The sequence below is a fragment of the Sphaeramia orbicularis genome, chromosome 10 (genome assembly GCF_902148855.1).
Source record: "Sphaeramia orbicularis chromosome 10, fSphaOr1.1, whole genome shotgun sequence".
Taxonomy (NCBI): Eukaryota; Metazoa; Chordata; class Actinopteri; order Kurtiformes; family Apogonidae; genus Sphaeramia; species Sphaeramia orbicularis.
In genome coordinates this window covers 29111885-29131636 of record NC_043966.1, presented here as the reverse complement: position 1 = coordinate 29131636, position 19752 = coordinate 29111885, and the positions used below count along the sequence as shown (strand labels likewise).

General features: G+C 36.3%; 1 protein-coding gene across 1 annotated transcript; it reads right to left on the bottom strand.

The window, feature by feature from the left end:
- Positions 1-1045: 1045 nt before the first annotated feature.
- On the bottom strand, positions 1046-12326 carry dele1 (DAP3 binding cell death enhancer 1). The gene is made up of 12 exons (XM_030145279.1): positions 12095-12326; positions 8863-8980; positions 8355-8457; positions 6552-6693; positions 5836-6054; positions 5657-5733; positions 5469-5562; positions 4442-4584; positions 4191-4349; positions 3455-3547; positions 1979-2138; positions 1046-1826 (listed from the first exon to the last, which is right to left on the bottom strand). The coding sequence occupies exons 1-12, from the start codon at positions 12123-12125 to the stop codon at positions 1579-1581; spliced, it is 1587 nt and encodes a 528-aa protein (XP_030001139.1). The 5' UTR covers positions 12126-12326; the 3' UTR covers positions 1046-1578.
- Between the last annotated feature and the right edge of the window lie 7426 nt (positions 12327-19752).

Sequence of the window (19752 nt, the reverse complement as noted above, 5' to 3'; positions counted from 1 at the left end):
GTAGCGGCGCGGCGCTGTGGAGCGCACGCCCCAACCGTCCAATCAGAGACGCGGACGCAGGACGCTCCTCACGCGGAGGAGACGCAACCACAATAAATCTACCGGTGTTATTTTGCAACTCAGGTAATGAAATCACACATCATCGCAGTCTTACGTCATGCACTAGTCTAAAGAAACATGAATGGTTTACAGAGTTGCAGAAACAAGAGGGGTGATTTAGACTGATAATGTTTTACAGCAGAATTAATTCTACATTCTAAAACAAAACAAACACTACAAAGGTTTATTAAAACATACTTTAATAGTGCAAACATGGATATTACAAGTGTGCACAAGCTTTTTTCTCCTTTTTGCCTTAAGTTTACATTCCAAGAAAAGCCCCTTATTTTGTTTTTGTCTGCTCAAGGATGAATAAAGAACCGTATTCTACTCATTAATTATGATTTTTATTTAACCCTTTCATGCATGAATTATGAGAACCTCAGTTAATTTTTTTTTCTTGCGTGATTTTATTCCTCTTTAGGCTTGAAAAAAACAATGCAATTGATTTTTTTTTTATTTTTATGAACCTATTTTTCATGGAGTTACAAAAATGCCCACTCAGCTGGACACCATGCATTTCATTTTTGAAGCAAAGAAACATGTATTTAAAACCTATCATCAGAAAGTGATATACTGTATGAAAACTATGAAATAAAAACATTTTTAATGCCACTAACCAGATGCTTTCTCACATTTTAACATACTCTAATAGTAGTTATTACTCACTTCATGGAGATAATTTGCAAAAAAAAAAACCAACCGTTTTTGTTCTAGAAAACTGTTAATTACAGTCCAATAACAATTAGCAATTGATTTACACTAAAGGATGTTACTGCAGATCAGGTTTATCAAGAACAGCAAAGTTACAGTAATGGTATTTGTGATGCTGCATAAGTGTCCACTGTGGTGGCTGATGTGCCACTAAAATAACAAAACCCATGAATATACAAGAGAACAGCTGTAGAATAGCTGTCCACTGTAGTGACCACTATGCATGAAAGGGTTAATATGTGCGTCTAAAGGTGGAACATCCACATCACAGAGCGTTAACAGGTTGCTTCATCTTCAACAGCTCCATTCCTGTGTAGAAACTGTATAATTGGGGTAAGAACGGCACTAATATAAAGCACTTTGTTTCAGTAGTGTGACTCTTTATGGTTCACTGGATATAATACGAGCATTAACCTCTTTTTATGCAATTCATTTCACATTAGAAGGAAGAGAAAGATGAAACCTCCCATAGGCACTGAATTCAGACTTTCTGTCAGAAGAGCTTATATTAAAAAAGGGACACACAGAACAACATAATTGTATAGGAACACACAACAGTTTCCATTCACATATAAACAATATTATGAAATTAAGTGTAATAAGTTCTGTTGGACTTGCGTATAAACTCACATACTTATACAAATCTAACCTCACACTCCCCCAGATGCCCCAATATAAAAAAAACCCCAACACACTTTGACCTTTCTTCCATGATAAGAACCTATAAAATACATTCCTCAGTTCAGCCTGTGCTCATTCAGGTAACTATCCGATCCCCACAGTCCATTTACAGGCCTCTCCCTCAGCGCTCTGGGGATGGGGGTGGTGAGGCAGAGTCGAAGGGACGCAGAGACTCCCGGTGCTCCAGGAGTGAGGCATGAGGGGAAGGGTGACGGGGTGAGTGTTGGAGGAAATGACACCACTGGTCAAAGAGGAGAGTGGCTGCTGGAAACGAAGGTCGGCCACAGAGAAACACGGAGATGAACGGATGGAGCGCAACAGTGTGTCCTCAACTGGAAGACAAGATGAAAGAGAAATAAACTGCCGCTTCTCACTTATATTGTTGCTGCAATCCTGGCTCATTAGATGCATGCCACATGCAGTGAGAGTGCTAATAAATTCACATAGATTGAAAAAATGCTGTTACGACAGAACGTGTGCTCACCCGTGCTGCCTCTGGTATCAGTAGACTTCAGTAAGCTCTTAGCCTGTTGGTTGCCTGCTTTTGCTGCTTGTGTGTAGTATTCAATCGCTGTTTGTGGATTGTGCTGCACCCCAAAGCCGTTCTCAAAACACTGACCCAGGAGCAGCAGGGCGGTGCCGTCCTACATAGATGGGCAAAAGCCAACATTAACAGGAGTCATGTAATCTTAAACAGTATTCTAGATCTATGAAAATATACTTGGTGTCATAGGTGCAGAATAGGCAGACAATGTCAGATTTATACTGTGATGTAAAAAAAAAAAATAAAGAGAGTAAATGAAAACAATAACTTTTGGTCAATGTTATCTGAGTCTAGCATAACACTTGAGCTATATGATCTAGAAAAAAGCATGAAGGCTGTTCTCATATTTTACTCTCATTTACTTTCTATCACAATTAAACCCTTTTAACATTGTTTAACTAATGTCACTTGGTGGTTTTTTATGGTGCACAATGCCACATCAGTGACCACATCTGTTCACTTTCTTCTTGCTAGTGTCTGAGTGTGATGAGAAAATTTTTTATACAAACAATGTAAAGTCAGTAATATTGGTAAAATTACTAAGGCTGTCAAAATTAGCACATTAACATGAATTAATCCATCACCATGATTAATCTGATTAAAAATTTTAATGCAATTAACCCATCTGCAGTGCAGAATGACTCTGAACATCTCTGGCAAAGCATTTCGGACAGCTTGTTCAAGTAGAGTTAGCGTCACACATGTGCAAAAGGGCAGTTGATCTGGTAGTGACAGGCAGCAGAACCAACATATAAAGATGGAAGACACTAAAAAGCACTCTGGATGGAAATATGAGGACAAAAAAACCCAAGACGGAACAGTTGACTGGCAAAGTATTATGCACACTCTGCAGGAAGGAGTTTTCTTTTCACTGAAGCACTTCCATCTTAAAATATCACACTAATGTGAAACATGTTAGTCTGGGATTCTGCTAGCACTTCGGCTAATGCGACGCCCAGCTTGTGACAAACACGTTAAGTGCATATATATTCCCTTCTTTCTTCAGTCTGTTTGCTCATGCAAAATGAAATGCGATTAATATAGATTAAAAATGAATGATATTTAATTGTGATTAATCAAAATTAATCTACAGCAACCCTGTGATTAATCAGATTAAAATTTTTAACTGTTTGACAGCACTAGAAATTACATAAAAATGTTAAATTTGTAGTTAAAAAAATATCTGACCACCCAGACCCTATGACACTCAACTGTAACTACATCACATGCCCTCTACAAACAGACAGATAGTGCTGAACCACAACAAAATGAACCTAAAATAATTATTTCACATGACACAACTGAACTATAACAGGCAAAACTGAAGAGAATATTAGGATACCCTGGTGTCTATGCTACGGTACAGTCATGTGCAGCCATTAATCAAACTCTAGAAGCATCTACACAGGCACTCACTCCTCTCTCTGCTGCCATCTTCAGGTACTGGACAGACTTGCATTCATCTTTCACCAGCTCCTGAGAGTAGACTGAGGCCAGGCAGACCTGAGCCTGAAGAAATCAACAGTTGTTTCACTTCATTAAGGACAGAGCAGTAACTAAGCAAAGTGTAGTATCATGTTCTCATTTTTCCCTTTTACATTATACATCATTTATTGTCATCTGCTACCAAGTCCTGGACTTCTAATGGTGGTTGTCTGTTAAGCAGGGTTTAATCAAAATGCTACTATTTTGCTCTAAACTCTTAACATATAAAATACAAATCAAGCAGAGAAACAAAAAATAGAATGTCATATTAATATCTATTCTTTAATACCATAGGGACAAAACAGGAAGAGTTATCAAAGGTTAAGGCGAGTGGCTCAAATCTGATTTTTTCACAGATATAGGACACACGTACTTTTTTCATGACAGTGTGAACAGCAGTAAAATTCAACTGAAACACCATCTATGACAGTAAAACACTGATAGGGATCTTTTACTGGACCATGAACCCTGACTGTACTTACATAGTATTTTAGCTTATAAGTAAGGTTTTTAATGCACAGTATCTCATGAAAAACATTGTTTCACAGTACATCAAACATAATAAATATTTTTCCTAATATTTATCAGCTACATTCAGTATATAATGTCATGGGTGAAGCTAAAAACACATGTTACGACAGATGGAGTGATTTTCTATGGTTTTTACCTTAGTGAGTCCAGCTGCAGCTGCCTTCTCCAGCAGGTTTATGGCTGTCTTTAGTTCTTCTTCACTCTGCTGCTCCCTGCTGGTCAGCAGCAGCTTTGCATAGCGGTACTGAGCCTGTGTGTGACCACTAACGGATGCCTGCCAGTAGTAATGCCGAGCCTTGAAGGAAAAACACAGGAGAAAACTTGAGCCTGATTTTTGATACACATAAACAAACATAGAAGACGGACTGTGATAAAGTTGATTCTCACCTTTTCTTTGTCCTTGCGGACTCCTCTGCCTTTCTCGTAGCACACACCAGTATTAAACTGGGCCTTGCTGTAACCCTGCTGAGCTGCAGCTAAAAAGCAGGTGAAAGCTTCCTCATAGTTCTTACTCTTCACACTCTCTAAACCTGCCATAAACAGAGAGATGCAGACATTAAGAGAAAGACAGAGTCTGCAAAACAGTAAGAAATGAGAACATGAAACATGAACAGTGCACCTTTCTTTTCCAAATATCTAGTAAACTGCAAGGCAGGAAATTGAGTAATATTTCTGATTTACAAGCCATTTATCATAGGTGTCACCTTAAAAGGTGAACCCTCCCCCCTCTATTTTACAGCTGCACATAAATAGCGCTACACAAACTTCACAAACTTCTATTTTTCTTTTAATAGTGATCATACATAGATGACAAGCAATACACAGTATTCAACAGTCAAACAAAAGATTCTCATTTAATCATAACATTGTCATTTATTTGACTGTTATTAAAATTAGCCAATTGTAGGTTGAGCTCACAGAGACTTTGTTCAGCAGTGTCTTCAGTGAATCAGTGCAGGAATAGGCCTTTGGCGGTGGTGAACAGGTTATTTAAAGATTTACAGAGAGTTAAAAAGAGAATAGCGAATCAAGTTTGATTTACCCAAACATAACAATGTTCCTGCTCCAGTGTCTCTAGCATTTTAACAAGAAGTGACAGATAGTGAAAAAAAAGACACAAAAAACCTACAAATTTAAGGGAAATAGTACCTGGGGAATCACTGGGCATGTGCAGTTTTTAAATGGATTCATATTTTGATGCCTCTTTTTGAAGGAAACACCTGAAATGCCTGCCTTCTTCACCATGCATGTCACTGTATTTTTTGCTCTGTGTAAAATTGTCTAGAGTGCTTGGTTTGTTTTTTGTACACCCTGTACAACATGTAAATGGATTGTCTTGGGAGTGGAAATGAACGTGTGAAAATGATTTTGTACGTCAGTGTTTCGAGTAGACATGACATAAATAATTAATTACCTATGATGTTGAGAATAACAGGAACACTGGTGTCTCCCACATGTTTGAGGTTCAGTGCTGCTTCTTCCAGCTTCTCCTCATCAGACAAGACATTCTGTGAAACACAGTACCAATCACATTTTTTATCTATGTGAGTTAGCTTTTTGTGGTCATAAATATATGTTTATTGAAGTAATCTTGGCTCTCACTCCGTCATTGACGTCTGTTGTTTTGTTGTTGTTGTTATTGTTCTCCAAAGGACAAGATGACGACAGCAGACATTCCTCTGTTGGTAATATAAACACATGAGAAAATGGTCTCCCTAGTCCTTTTTATATTGAATTATTTAACATTTCACATGTGATGACCAAAATAACACTGAGCACACCAAGCAAAGGGGAATCCTGGTTCAGTGGTGCCCTCTGGTGGTCTGAGTCGGTGCTGTCAGTAGGCAGGTGGTCCTGTTCACTGCTGCTGGGGCCAGTGGCTTCACTTGTACTGGTGCTACTGATGGTCTGACTGTGGGTCTGGTCTTGGTTCTGTTTCTTTGGGATCCCATGCAGACACAACACATTCTGTCCTCTGGGCAGGACATCACGCCTAGATACTGAAAAACACAGAAAAGAAAAAGACAGAAAAAAAGAAGATTGAAATATTCCAGTGTATGACAGAAATCCAGTTAAAACCAAACAATGCATAAACTTGATCAGAACACACCTTTCTAATAACACAAAATATCCTTTGTTGACCAGAATTTCTATTTTCCACTGAATAATGTTGCAATACATTATTTAAAAGCTTTTTTCTTGCTTTCAGAACAAAGTGTACAGGGATTTTTCTCTTTTTACAAAATACTTTATTGGGAATAACTTAAACGTTCCCTCTTAAATAATTCTTATTTTCTAAAAGTAGATTAGGCTTAATAATGTTTTCAAATAATGTAAAAAAGATTATGGATCATGTCACCTCAGTGTCTCCTGAAGACTTCACTTTCAGATCTGATTTAGTTATTGAACTCTGAACCTAGACGTTTTCATTTAGGATCAACTGGACACACATAGTTTTACTACTCAGTTATAGAGACTGACAGAAGCTAAAACATACAGATCTCTAGCAGGATGCGGTATCCACACTTTGGCAGGCCAGGAGACACCGTCAAGGCTCCAGCACTAGGACTGGGTTCAGAACCAGAGGAGAACTGGGAGTAGATCCTGCAGATCTGCATGAACAGAACCGCTGCAGCACCCTGTGGAGAAACATCAGCACCACTGTCATCCTACATTGAATCACTAATCACTGCTTTTCCATCTGCCCTCAAGTTTAATTAACTTCAGTAATTCTGTAATGGTTTTACTGTGTTTATTTAACAGCCTGCTGGTTGATTTTATCAATAATGTTTGTACAAGTAATGAAGCCTCTACCGCAGTAGATAAAGGCTGACTACAGAAGAATAGAGCAGAATACAACAGAATACAACAGAATAGAATGGAATAGAATAGAACTAATTATGCAGCTGCAAAAATGCATACATGTATGTCATTAATTACTCATATAATACCTTGAGTTATGCCTTACATCACTTATTTTCCACCTTAGCCAAGTTCAGAGCTAGAATTTACAAGACAAACCTTTTTTTTTTTTCACTTTGTAGGACAAAGTTGTCAAGATGTAACCTATTCTGTATGGAAAACAGTTGATTGTGACTAACCACAAAGCTCTTTAAAGGTGCGGGAGACTTTCGTGACCAATTTTTCATCAAATCTGTAAAACCTCAGTCATAGCATAAGTATCACAAATCTGTAAGTCTTTCTGTGATTACTCACCTGAATCTCTTGCATTACGGTGAACAATTTTGAAGTGCCATCCACCATAAACAAACTGTGTGTTTACCTCCAGACCCGGGAGGTAACTCGGGCATCTTTGGAATTTTGTTGCGCCGTGCATTGTGGGAAACGGAGGCTCGTGCCGCCACCTGACAGCGGCAGCACAACCATATGATATTATATGAATGAAAAAAACGCATGCGGAAATGGCTGAAATGCGGAAACAGCTGGAGGAATATGCATAGAGGGGAAGGGAGGTCCTGCAGTTTCCGCCTCGTGTCTGTAGCAGCTGCCGCTGCCAGACAGCGGTGCGAGCCGGCGTTTCCCACAATGCACGTTGCGACAAAATTCCGAAAATAACCAAATTACCTCCCGCCTCTGTTTGTAAACATATGGTCTGTTTATGGTGGATGGCACTAAGAAATTGTTCACCGTAATGCAAAAGATTCAGGTGAGTAATCACAGAAAGACTTACAGATTCATGATACAGGGGCTATGACTGAGGTTTGACAGATTTGATGAAAAACTGGTCACGAAAGTCTCCCACACCTTTAAGTACTGTGTGACTGGTTTTAGAGTGTAGTGTGTATGTTTGCTACAGGTTTTAGCTCAACTGTGACCAACAAGCACTATCTTTGACATGATATTAATCTAGAAAAAATCCCCAAAGAGCAGTTAGAAAGGAGTTATAGAAAACTGGAAATTATCTATAGAAACAATACAATATGTATTTTGTTTTGGTGTGAAATGACAAGTTTTCAGAACGAAGATTCAACTCATTTCATTGTACATCATTTATCTTTAAAAAAATAAAGATGTTACAAAACAAAAAACAAAAAAGTAAATTTTAAGAATAATGCAATTATGTAGAAAGTTGATAAATGTTCAAATAATGACAGGTTAAGTGAACGGTATTTTTAGGTAATGGATGTTTTGTCATATAATAATTGATCTGGTGACATCCAAATCATCATACAGTCCAACCAGATGCAAACTCTGAATTCTATTTTCTGTGTCTACTTAGTCTCCATAGTTATAATACTGGTAAACATGTTTCTGAATTGTTCTAAGAACAAAGACATACCCATCCCATAGCATCCAGGACTGTGTAACGTGGGAGTCCAGCATTAGTGAAGTGAAAGGTCCTCTTCTTTTTCCTCCTCTCTCCATCCTCAGCTTTCTGAGAGCTGAAAGGAAACAACACAAATTGGAATACGTCTGTATGTGAAAGTATGTTGGAGATCCTATGATTAAGGCAGATGGTTGTGTTTCTGTTTGCTTTTTATGCATAGAGCAGATGCTGGATGATGCAACCAACTGAAAGGGTGGCAACAAGTGAGCCACAAGGAAAGAGTCCGTTCATAGAAGGGGTGAGGGAAGAAGAAAAATGAAGGCATTCTCTGAAGTTCGGCCTTAATTCAAAAGGTTTCTTTTCATCGGCTGCTAATATGGCCAGTGGGTTGAAGGCAAAGAAGTGCAGAGATCAAAGTGAGAGGCTCGTTTTGCCTTTTTCTTTCTTTCTAGGATTTTGTTGTGAGACTTTAAAAAAAAAAAAAACTGGATGATGAAAAAGAATGAAGGAGTGGAGATACCTGCAGTCTGAGGAGTGTCGAGAGGTGGAGAGGACACTCGAGGTGTTAAGAACTTCATCCTCCACGTGGTGGCTCTGGGGCAGACGCAGGGGGGTGTTGCTATGGCATCGATGTAGAACTGGGAAAAGGGAAAGAAAATAATGAAACTAAACTGTGTGAGGAGTCTGACTCTACAGGCAGTTTTAGAACCACAGAATTTTTTAAATAGGAAAAAGAAATTGTAACCATTTAAACTCAAATCAATTAGTTTTTTTTTTTCTAAAACTACAGCCTTCATTAATGTTGAATAGTTCATTTGGCTATGGACAACTTTCACCATTCATCTAATGTGTCTCAAACTGGCCAAGAAGATTATCTCAATTATATGTTTATTATTAAAATGGATTCATTTAAGATCAATAGTTTTTTCAAAAATCATAGTCATTATATTAACCCATAAAGACCAAGTGTTACTTTTGTGGCAGTTTTCTCTCGATTTAACCTTTCTTAAGTGTTTATCACAATGTATTATGACAAAATCCTCTGTACTTTGTGTTTTTTCAGTGAACATCAGGTATTTCCTATATTTACTGATCATGTAGATGTTCATAAAAACACAGATTAAAGTTGAGGGTCATTATATTAAAAACAGAGAAAACTGGAGAAAAAGTGACTTTTTCAGCAAAATCTATCATCAGCTGACCATAAACCAAGTGTCTCCATCCACTGTCACGTATCAAACTCGATGGGTTTTACTGGTGAATCAATGTTGTAGAAGATGACGGTGTTTCCACATTCACTACAGAGCCTCTGAGTGTCCAAATGGGTCATATCTGATGACCATGAAAAGATGACAAACTGCATTTTACACAAATTATTTACATGGATTGATAGAATTAATGGCTTAGCAGGTATTAAACAGTTTAGATCAGTAGATGGTTTTGGTCATCAACGGCTGTTTGGGTCTCTATTGGTTAATCTTTCTGTGAGCTTATGTTTCATGTCTTACTTGAGTATACAGGAAAATGAAGACAAAACTAAACATTTGCTGCATTTTAAAAAATAACTTAAATTCAGAGAAAAAGAAGATGCATATTCTGTCTGCACTTTTGCAAATCCTACCACAGCAGAAGGGAAATATTCTATTGCAGTTCTCCTGAATTGATGCTTCTTTGTGCGTCACAATAAGTGTCCGTGTGAAACACAACAGTGGAACCAATGTTTAACAGCAGAGAAATAAGGGAAACAAAGCTTTGATTCAGGAGAATTGTGGTTGAATGATTTTTTTGGATCACTTTGAGTCGATTAATCGGTTGCAGCTCTACATAAAGCCATACATTTAAGTTGCATAAAGAACATACATCTATCACTAAATCATTCCTTCCACCGATGTATGTAGACTGTTGAGATTGTTTGACAGATTTCAACGAAGATAGGTATAATTTTTTGCTAATAAAGAGTGGAAACTTAAATGTTTGATGCATCTTTTCTACATCTGAGTCAAACATTTAACTCCTTGTCTTTCTCCTGTCTACAAAAGCAAAGCACAATATACAGGTTTGATACTGTCGTGTTAACCCTTTCATGTATAGTGGTCACTCCAGTGGACAGTTCTTCTCCAGCTGTTCTCTTGTATATTCACAGGTTTTGTTGTTTTAGTTCCATATCAGCCAACACAGTGGACACTCATGCACCATTCCATACACTGACATTCATACCATTACTGTAAATTTGTTGTTCTTCATAAACCTAATCTGCAGTAACATGTTCGAGCGTAAATCAGTTGCTTGTTATTGTTATTAGACTGTAACTAAACAAAAAGTTTCAAAAAAAAAGTTGTTTTTTTGCATATTATTTCCATGAAGTGAGTAATGACTAGTATTAGTGTAAGTTAAAATGTGAGAAAACATCAGACTAGCTGCATTAAAAAGGTTTATATTTCATACTTGTCACACTGTTTATCACTAAATACATTTCTTTGCTTCAAAAATTAAACGCATGGTGTCCAGCAGAGTGGACAGTTTTGCAACTCCATGTAAAATGCGCTTTTTTTTTTTTTTTTGCCTTTTGCACAGCCTATATTCCACTGCGTACACATCTTATATTTTTACTGTCTATATTCTCTATTTTTATTGTTATTTTATACTGTAGCGAGCAAATGCAACAACATTTTGTTCTGTATACGCTTGTAAATCTGAATGACAATAAAGTCTGTCTAAATTTAACCCTTTAATGCGTATTGGTCACTACAGTGGACAGCTATTCTACAGCTGTTCTCTTGTATATTCATGAATTTTGTTGTTCTTTTTTTTTTTTTTTTTTTTTTTACACATATCTTTATTAAAGTTTTAAGACACTACATATCTTTTCTGACATGAATCGGTAACATAATGTAGATCTCTCCTGAGCATAAACCCCCAGAATCACAAGCCCTCCCCATAGTTTTCACACAATTTATCAGTAAATACATGTTTCTGTGTGTCAAAAATTAAACGTGTGGTGTCCAGCTGAATGGACATTTTTGCAACTTCATGAAAAATAGGTTCATAAGCATTTTTTTTCATTATTTTTTTATACATATTTTTTTTATTTTATTTTATTTTATTTATTCATTTTTATTTATTTTTCAGAAGAAAACTTTCAATCACATTGTTTTTTTTGTTTTTTTTTCCATGCCTAAAGAGGAATAAAAACACTCAGGAAAAAATTTTGATTAAGGTTCTCATAATTTGTGCATGAAAGGGTTAAGTCTAAAATAGGTTCAAAAAATAAACTTAATCACTTTGTTTTTTAATACCTAGAGAAATAAAAACACTCATAATAACACTCATGCATGAAAGGGTTAAATAGTATATTTCGTTACACAGTATTTATGTTAGTTGTGTAATATTATGGCACATGTAAAAACAGAACATACTATGTGTTTGTATGTACACACTACAGTTAGGCCACACACAATAATAACCACAGGAATATGACACTGGTATGTGAGTATTATTAGGACAACTGGGACCAGTAGCTGTAACCTGAGCTAAACTGGACTAAAATAAACCTGGTATCGGTTTCAGTTTTGGTATTTATATTAAATTCATTCATTAGACTCATTAAAAAGGCGATATCAGCCTTTATATAACCACTTTATCCCAACAGCGTTTATGTCTTACTTAAATTTAATATCATTTTTATGTTGAACTTCTGTTGAAAGTGCGTGTACAGACACAGAGAAGGAAAAACTCCAGGACAGTAGCCTCACCTCTGCCAACAAGTCCTTGAACTCTCCACATGGCTCGTGTTTTACGGCTTTAACTGCCCACTCATCTCCGGATAATCATCTTGAACTTCTCCTCCGGGCTCTTCTGGCCACATGAGTTGATACCAGCGGTGGTTTGGAAGAGTTTATGCTCCTGCAGCTTCACTGGATGTAAATATTCTGTCACGAGTTGTGGGAGTCGGACCAACCCGGAAGTGGCTCAGGTGACGCAACCGAAGAGTTTGACAAGGTCGTTGAACGCACCACAGCGCCTCCCTGCGGTTCAAACAGGGAACAGCAGTGTCAGTGACATTTCACAGGATTAACAGAGCAGGTCAGTCAGTTAACCCTTTCATGCGTAGTGGTCACTACAGTGGGCAGTTTTTCTACTGTTTTCTTGTATATTCATGGATTTTATTATTTTAGTTTCATATCAGACAACACAATACACTACAATTAATAACATTACTGTAACTTTGCTGTTCTTGATAAACCAAATCTAACATGTTCGAGTGTAAATCAATTTATTGTTATTGTTATTAGACTGTAATTAACAACAAAAGTTGTTTTTTTTTTTTTTAGCATATTATCTCCATGAAGTGACTAGTATTGGAGTTCACTACAAATAAAAAGTTAAGGATATTTCTGTCTTTTTTTTTTTTTTTTTTTTTTTTTTTTTTTTTGCTATTTTGCCATTTGTAAATAAAACTGTCTAGTCATTAAAAAAAAAAAAGTGTTTCAATTCAATTCACACACAAAAAAAGTAAAAAGCGTTGTGCAAGAATCCCGACTGAAAAAAATAGCCCCAAAAATTTTAAAAATCCATAACTTTTTGTTTGCAGTGTATGTTAAAATGTGAGGAAAACATCAAATTTGCAGCATTTAATGTTTTTATTTCATAGTTTTCGCACAGCATATCAGTAAATACATGTTTCGTTGCTTTAAAAATTAAACGCACATTTTTGCAACTCCATGAAAAATAGCTTCGTAAAAAAATAATAATAATCTCATTGTTTTTTAAATGCTTGAAGAGGAATAAAAAAAAAAATCTTGATTAACATTCTCATAATTCATGCATGAAAGGGTTAATGAAATGATACATATGGAGAAAAATAATATGAAATATCTTTAAATGAAAATAAAACAAAGTGTTTTTTTCTTGTAATAGAAATGTTGAAAATGCTAAATTATATTAATTGTGATGTTTGTCCCTTTTAATTCTAATTTTTAATTTTTTAAAAATTTGAATCTTATCCTGTTTGACTGTTGGTTTATATTCTCATACATGATGTTGTTTTATCTCACTCCTTTATTTTTGTATTGATTTGACAGCATCATGTTACGTTATCCCTGCCCTCTTTATTCCGATTCATTTAATTTATTCCAAGTGTCATGTTTCTGCATTGTTGTACACATCTCTCCTATTGTGTTGCTTCTGTTTTAGTGTTTTTACTTACATCTTGTATCCTGCCGTTGTGCCCTTTACTCGTCTGTCAAAAGCACTTTGTAAACTTTGTTTTCAAAAGGTGCTATATAAATAAAGCTATTATTATTATTATTATTATTATTATTATTATTATTATTATTATTATTATTATTATTATTATTATTAACCCTTTCATGCATAGTGGTCACTCCAGTGAACAGTTGCTCTCCAGCTGTTCTCTTATATATTCATGGGTTTTGTTGTTTTAGTTCCATATCAGCCGACACAGCGGACATTTATGCATCCCCTTATACACTGCAGTTCATACAAATACTGTAACTTTGACTTTGTAACAAAGATAAACCTGATCTGCAGTAACATGCTTGAGTGTAAGTCAATTGCTAGTTGTTATTAGACTGTAACTGACAGTTTCCTGAAACAAAAAGTTTTTTTTTTTTTTTTTTTTTTTCATATTATCACCATGAAGTGAGTAATAACTGGTATTATAGTGTGTGAGAAAACATGAGATTAGCTGCATTAAAAATGTTTTCATTTCATAGTTTTCACACAGTATATCACTTAAACTTACATGTTTCTTTGCTTCAAAAATCAAACACATTGGTGTCCAGCTGTGTGGAAATTTTTGTAACTGAATAAAAAATAGGTTAATTTTAAAAAAATTCAATCAAATAGTTTTTTCATGCCTAAAGAGGAATAAAAACACTGAGGAAAAAATTCTTGACTAAAGTTCTCATAATTCATGCATCAATGGGTTAAAATGGTGTGGAAATAGAAAGAGTTTATGAAGCTACATTTTTAGGTGTCATCATAGATAGCAAACTGTGTTGGATATTGAGTATATTAAAAGTAAACTGTCAAAATCTATAGGCATACGGTATACAAGAAGGGACTTACTAAAAAACAGCCTATACATGATATACTGTTCTTTGGTTATGCCCTACTTAACATATTGTGCAGAAATGCAGGAAAAAGTATTGTAGATACATTAATTAAATTACAAAAGAGAGCTGTTAGAATAATTAATAAAGTAGGATATTTTCAAGCAACTAATAATTTATTTATTCAACTTAAAACCTTAAAATTGTAGAATATTGCGTTACGCTCGGCCTAGGGGTTACCGAGACGCAACATGGTGTGAGACTCCCCTCCCTCCATGTCCCTTAACAAACAGGAGCAAGCAAAAAAACAAATAAATGACCAGTAATCACACAACTGCAATTTGAGATATTTACATAAAAAGAAAATTAACCCTTTCATGCACAGTGGTCACTACAGTGAACAGTTATTCTACAGTTCTTCTTTTGTATATTCATGGGTTTTGTTGTTTTAGTTCCATATCAGCCGACACAGTGGACGTTTATGCATCATCCCATAATACATTGTAATCAAGCCCGGATTAACCATATGGGCAACTGGGCAATTGCCCGGGGGCCCGCGACCTCTGAAGGGCCCTGGGTAGCTCGGGCATAACAAAAATGTCTGGTTATCTTTTGCTTATAAATGAAACTGTCCGCAAAAAGTGTTCTTAAATAAATACTGGATACTTTGGAAATGGTTTCTTATTTATTTTTTGTGAAAATGAAGGACACTTCCCTCTCTTTCTAATGTAGTGGATCAATTTTAGATTATACAGATGCTAATGTGTTTTGTTTTCATATCATCATATGCAAGTGAGTGGCCTTGACAAGAGGCTATAGTGGTGCACTTATAGTTCTACGAGCATTTACACATTTGTACATCAAAATGCATTTGATGATAGTTAGATATTGAAGTATGGGGTATATTTACATATATTCCTGGAATTTATTCTGTATTTTGCCAGATTATAGGGATTCTGGGGTTGTGATGATGGGGCCCTTGAATATTGTTGCCCAGGGTACAATGACGTGTTAATCTGGCCCTGATTGTAATTCATACCATTACTGTAACTTTGCAGATCAGGTTGATAATCCTGATCTGCAGTAACATGTGTTATATCAATTGTTAATTCTTATTAGACTGTAATCAACAGTTTTCTTTATCAAAAAGGTTTTTTTTTTGCATATTGTCTTCATGAAGTTAGTAATAACTAGTATTAGAGTATGATAAAATGTGAGAAAACATCAGATTAGCAGCATGAAAAATGTTTTTATTTCATAGTTTTCACACAGTTTATCACTCTCTGATGATAGGTTTAAAATACATAATTTTTTGCTTCAAAAATTGGTGTCCAGCTGAGTGGACATTTTTGTATCTCCATGAAAAATAGGTTCATAAAAAAATTTTCAATCGTATTGTTTTTTTCATGCCTAAAAAGGAATAAAAACACTCAGGAAAAAAACTCAACTAAGGTTCTCATAATTCATGCATGAAAGGGTTAAATCAGGTAGGGAATCAAAGTATCAAACATAACAAACAGAATAATACTCCAAGCTCACTACGCTTACCTACTAACACAAACCAAGGACACCAAAGTACATCAATCTTACCTTCCCTCCTAAGAAAAAAAAAAAAAAAATGGAGAAAACTTGAAGAAAAAGATTCCCTCCTTTTACATCTGATTATATAAAGCTCTCCAACAAAAATGACAAAGGGCTGGTTACAAATGAGGGGGACGGGAAGAGAGGAGTCTCGTAGGCTCTAGGGCGATCCTGCTTTAAATTTCCCCGTTTATCACCGAGGAACCACTGAGCAGCAGCAGCAGTCCAGCACCACACCTGCAGCTCATCCTCAATCAACCACTATCTGTTAGGAGAGAAAGACAGAGAACACACACCCATACACAGAAGAGAACAGAAAAACTACAAAAACACAACAGAATCACAACTGACACATCACAGAATCAAACTCACTCACCCTTAACAGTTGTATATATCAAAATATTAAATGATTTATACAGTAAAAAATAAAATGTTGTTCCAAATAGCATTCAAGATTTCTTTAAATTAAGAGAGAGTAACTATAATTTAAGAGGTCTTTATATTTTTGAATGTATGAAAGTGAGGACAAATGTGAAGTCTGGATGTATTTGGGTTGTGGGTGTGAGATTATGGAAGAGACTTTATGAATTTAAGTTATTCACTTCTCTGACAAAGTTTAAAAAATGCCTTAAGTATAAAAGCCTTCAGGAATGTTAAGTTGAGATGGTAGATGTGTTTTTGTTGTTGATTAGTCTTTTGTTATAATGAGAATGCTCGATGCTGTACACATTTAGTTTAATGTAAGCAGTGGATCAGGGGAAAAGGACTGGCAAAAAATAAGCTTTAGCTTCTAGCCTATTTCTTTTTTGGTTTTTATGTTTATCATAATTGTTGTACGATGTGCAATGATTAATGTACAAACCAAAATAAACAATTCATTCATTCATTCATTCAAATAATGAAAACACCATAAGAAAACACAAAACAAATAATCATACTAGCATCTACTTGTAAATTAGATGTTAAAGTATAATCTTATTCTGTCCCAGAATCCCCCCAGTCACAGCTCAAGGTATTGCAGTGTACAAGTGGTGTGGATCTTGGTATGTGGTATCTTGTATAATAATTTGTATTTATCTTGTATTTTATTTTATTTCTTTGCATTTCTGTACAGTGACCTTGAGTGTCAAGACAGGCACCCATAAATAACATGTATTCGACTATTCTTATTCTTATCAGTGTCACATATCTAATTTTCATTAATTCATTCGTTCATTCATTCATTCATTCATTCATCTTCTGAACCGCTTTATCCTCCAGAGGGTTGTGGGGGTGCTGCAGCCTGTCCCAGCTACATGTGCGAAGGCGTGGGACACCCTGGATGTGTCACCAGTTCATTGCATTCCAGATCTAATTTCCCCCACAGATAATCCCTCTTTTTTGTCTTCTAAGATACACATAACAGAACATTTAGAAACAACCACCTGAAGGATTCCTGTGACATCAACTGACCAGTAATTCACTGCAGGACATTCCCACAAACAGAAATTAGAATATTTTCCTCTGAAAAATTATGGAGTAGAAGTCTAAAGTATCAGAAAATTAAAGTATTTAGGCTATTTAACACAGACCTACAGTATATCCAGACATAAATGAAAGTAAATCATGTTACAAACGAGATTAAGGGGAATGTTACTGTATGTAGTCTATACTGTTTTCCTTTGTGGGAAAAGCCTGATGATGGTATTTCATTCAGATTTGTGACTAAGTGTAAAGTCCTATTGAGAAACATAGCAATGTGACATAGCAACTTGGGTGTTTATTCAAATCCGATCACCTTGTCAAACTATCATCGTGTACAGGGTGGGGAAGCAAAATTTACAATGAACATTTAGTTGTTTTTTTTCAGCAGGCACTACGTCAATTGTTTTGAAACCAAACATATATTGATGTCATAATCATACCTAACACTATTATCCATACCTTTTCAGAAACTTTTGCCCAAATGAGTAATCAGGAAAGCAAACGTCAAAGAGTGTGTGATTTGCTGAATGCACTCGTCACACCAAAGGAGATTTCAAAAATAGTTGGAGTGTCCATAAAGACTGTTTATAATGGAAAGAAGAGAATGACTATGAGCAAAACTATTACAAGAAAGTCTGGAAGATACTATTAAAGAAGAATGGGAGAAGTTGTCACCCGAATATTTGAGGAACACTTGCGCAAGTTTCAGGAAGCGTGTGAAGGCAGTTATTGAGAAAGAAGGAGGACACATAGAATAAAAACATTTTCTATTATGTACATTTTCTTGTGGCAAATAAATTCTCATGACTTTCAATAAACTAATTGGTCATACACTGTCTTTCAATCCCTGCCTCAAAATATTGTAGATTTTGCTTCCCCACCCTGTATATATATATATATATATATATATATATATATATATATATATATATATATATATATATATATATATATATATATATATATATATATATATATGGGGTATTTGTGTCTTCAGTACAGCCTTAGCTACAGCCATGATGAGGATTTGTTGTTAATTTGTAAACTGCAGGCCTTTCAGAATCCGGTGACCTCTAAAACTGTATTTAATGTGTCCTGGTTGATTTAGAGGGCCATCCTGGTTCCATCAATCTCTCAAAAGGACAGTTTGTCTGTTCACTTCTGAGCCTGCAGGTCAACAGTGACGCACACTCTGAAACTTACTGGAAATGCTCTCTCTTCCAGTCTGAGGGGACTAAATGGGCTGGGGGTGTTGCGGGGGGGGGGGGGTGGTCTGCTGTTATGCAGTAAGATTAAACCTGAAATAATTCACTTCCTCACCAGTTGCCATGGTGACACAGTCATCATGTCGTTCACTTAACACCCTCTGCGGGCTAAAGTCTAGGCTGCTGTAGTTTGTAATGTTAGTAAGGTTTGTGCGCTGCCAAATAATGTTTGCTGAACTGCCTGAGGCCAGATTTGTCTGGGCAATATGGAAAACATGGAGTTGAGCTCAACACACATCCCACCAGGCCTGACTAATTGAGCAGTTTGTTTTTTACGTTTCAGGCTGTACTTGGGCTGTCAACTTTAAGAAAATGAGACAAAGGGGAGGGTGTGTGGGGGGTCATCATGAGCACTAAGTAATGCTTGACATTTTTTACTCTTTTTTTTCTGAAGTGATCACCAGCCTTATGACTGTGTGCCTCTGCTTGCTCTCAGATAAATGAGTTCCAGGCTTTAGGTGCATTGTTGTGAGCTGCCCCCCCCGTGCACAGTACCGCTGCGATGCCCCCCTCCACTCCCTTCACCTCGACCTTTGGAATCCAAGCTCTCTGCATCTCATTCAGAGGAAGCAGAGGGAGGGCAGGCATGGACGGATGTGCAGTGGAACCCAACTGGATGGCTTGTTTGTTTTGTTAGCTGTGTGAGCATGTGTGCTGCGCTCTGGTGTTATGTGATGTGTGTCTTGTCTTATCACCGGCCTTATATCTAGCCACATAAGCTCTGGATGGCGAATCGAGGATTACTGAAGATTTGTTCAGAGCAGAGTGAGTCTGAGCTGAAGTCATACTTCCAGTGTCTCTGGAGCCCCTCAGATACAGGCGACCTAGTAAAAGTTACAGCAGTAACTACCGGGGGGGAACAGGATGTAGGAGCGGTATTTGAGGAGCGTGAATAGTTTTTTTTTTTTTCTAAATACAAGACAAAGAACATGCTGGTGTCCCTCATAAATGGAAGAGAGACATAAAACAGACTGATTCAAATATGAGCAGCAATTTTCATTAGTCTTTTGTTTAAGTCTTAAGACC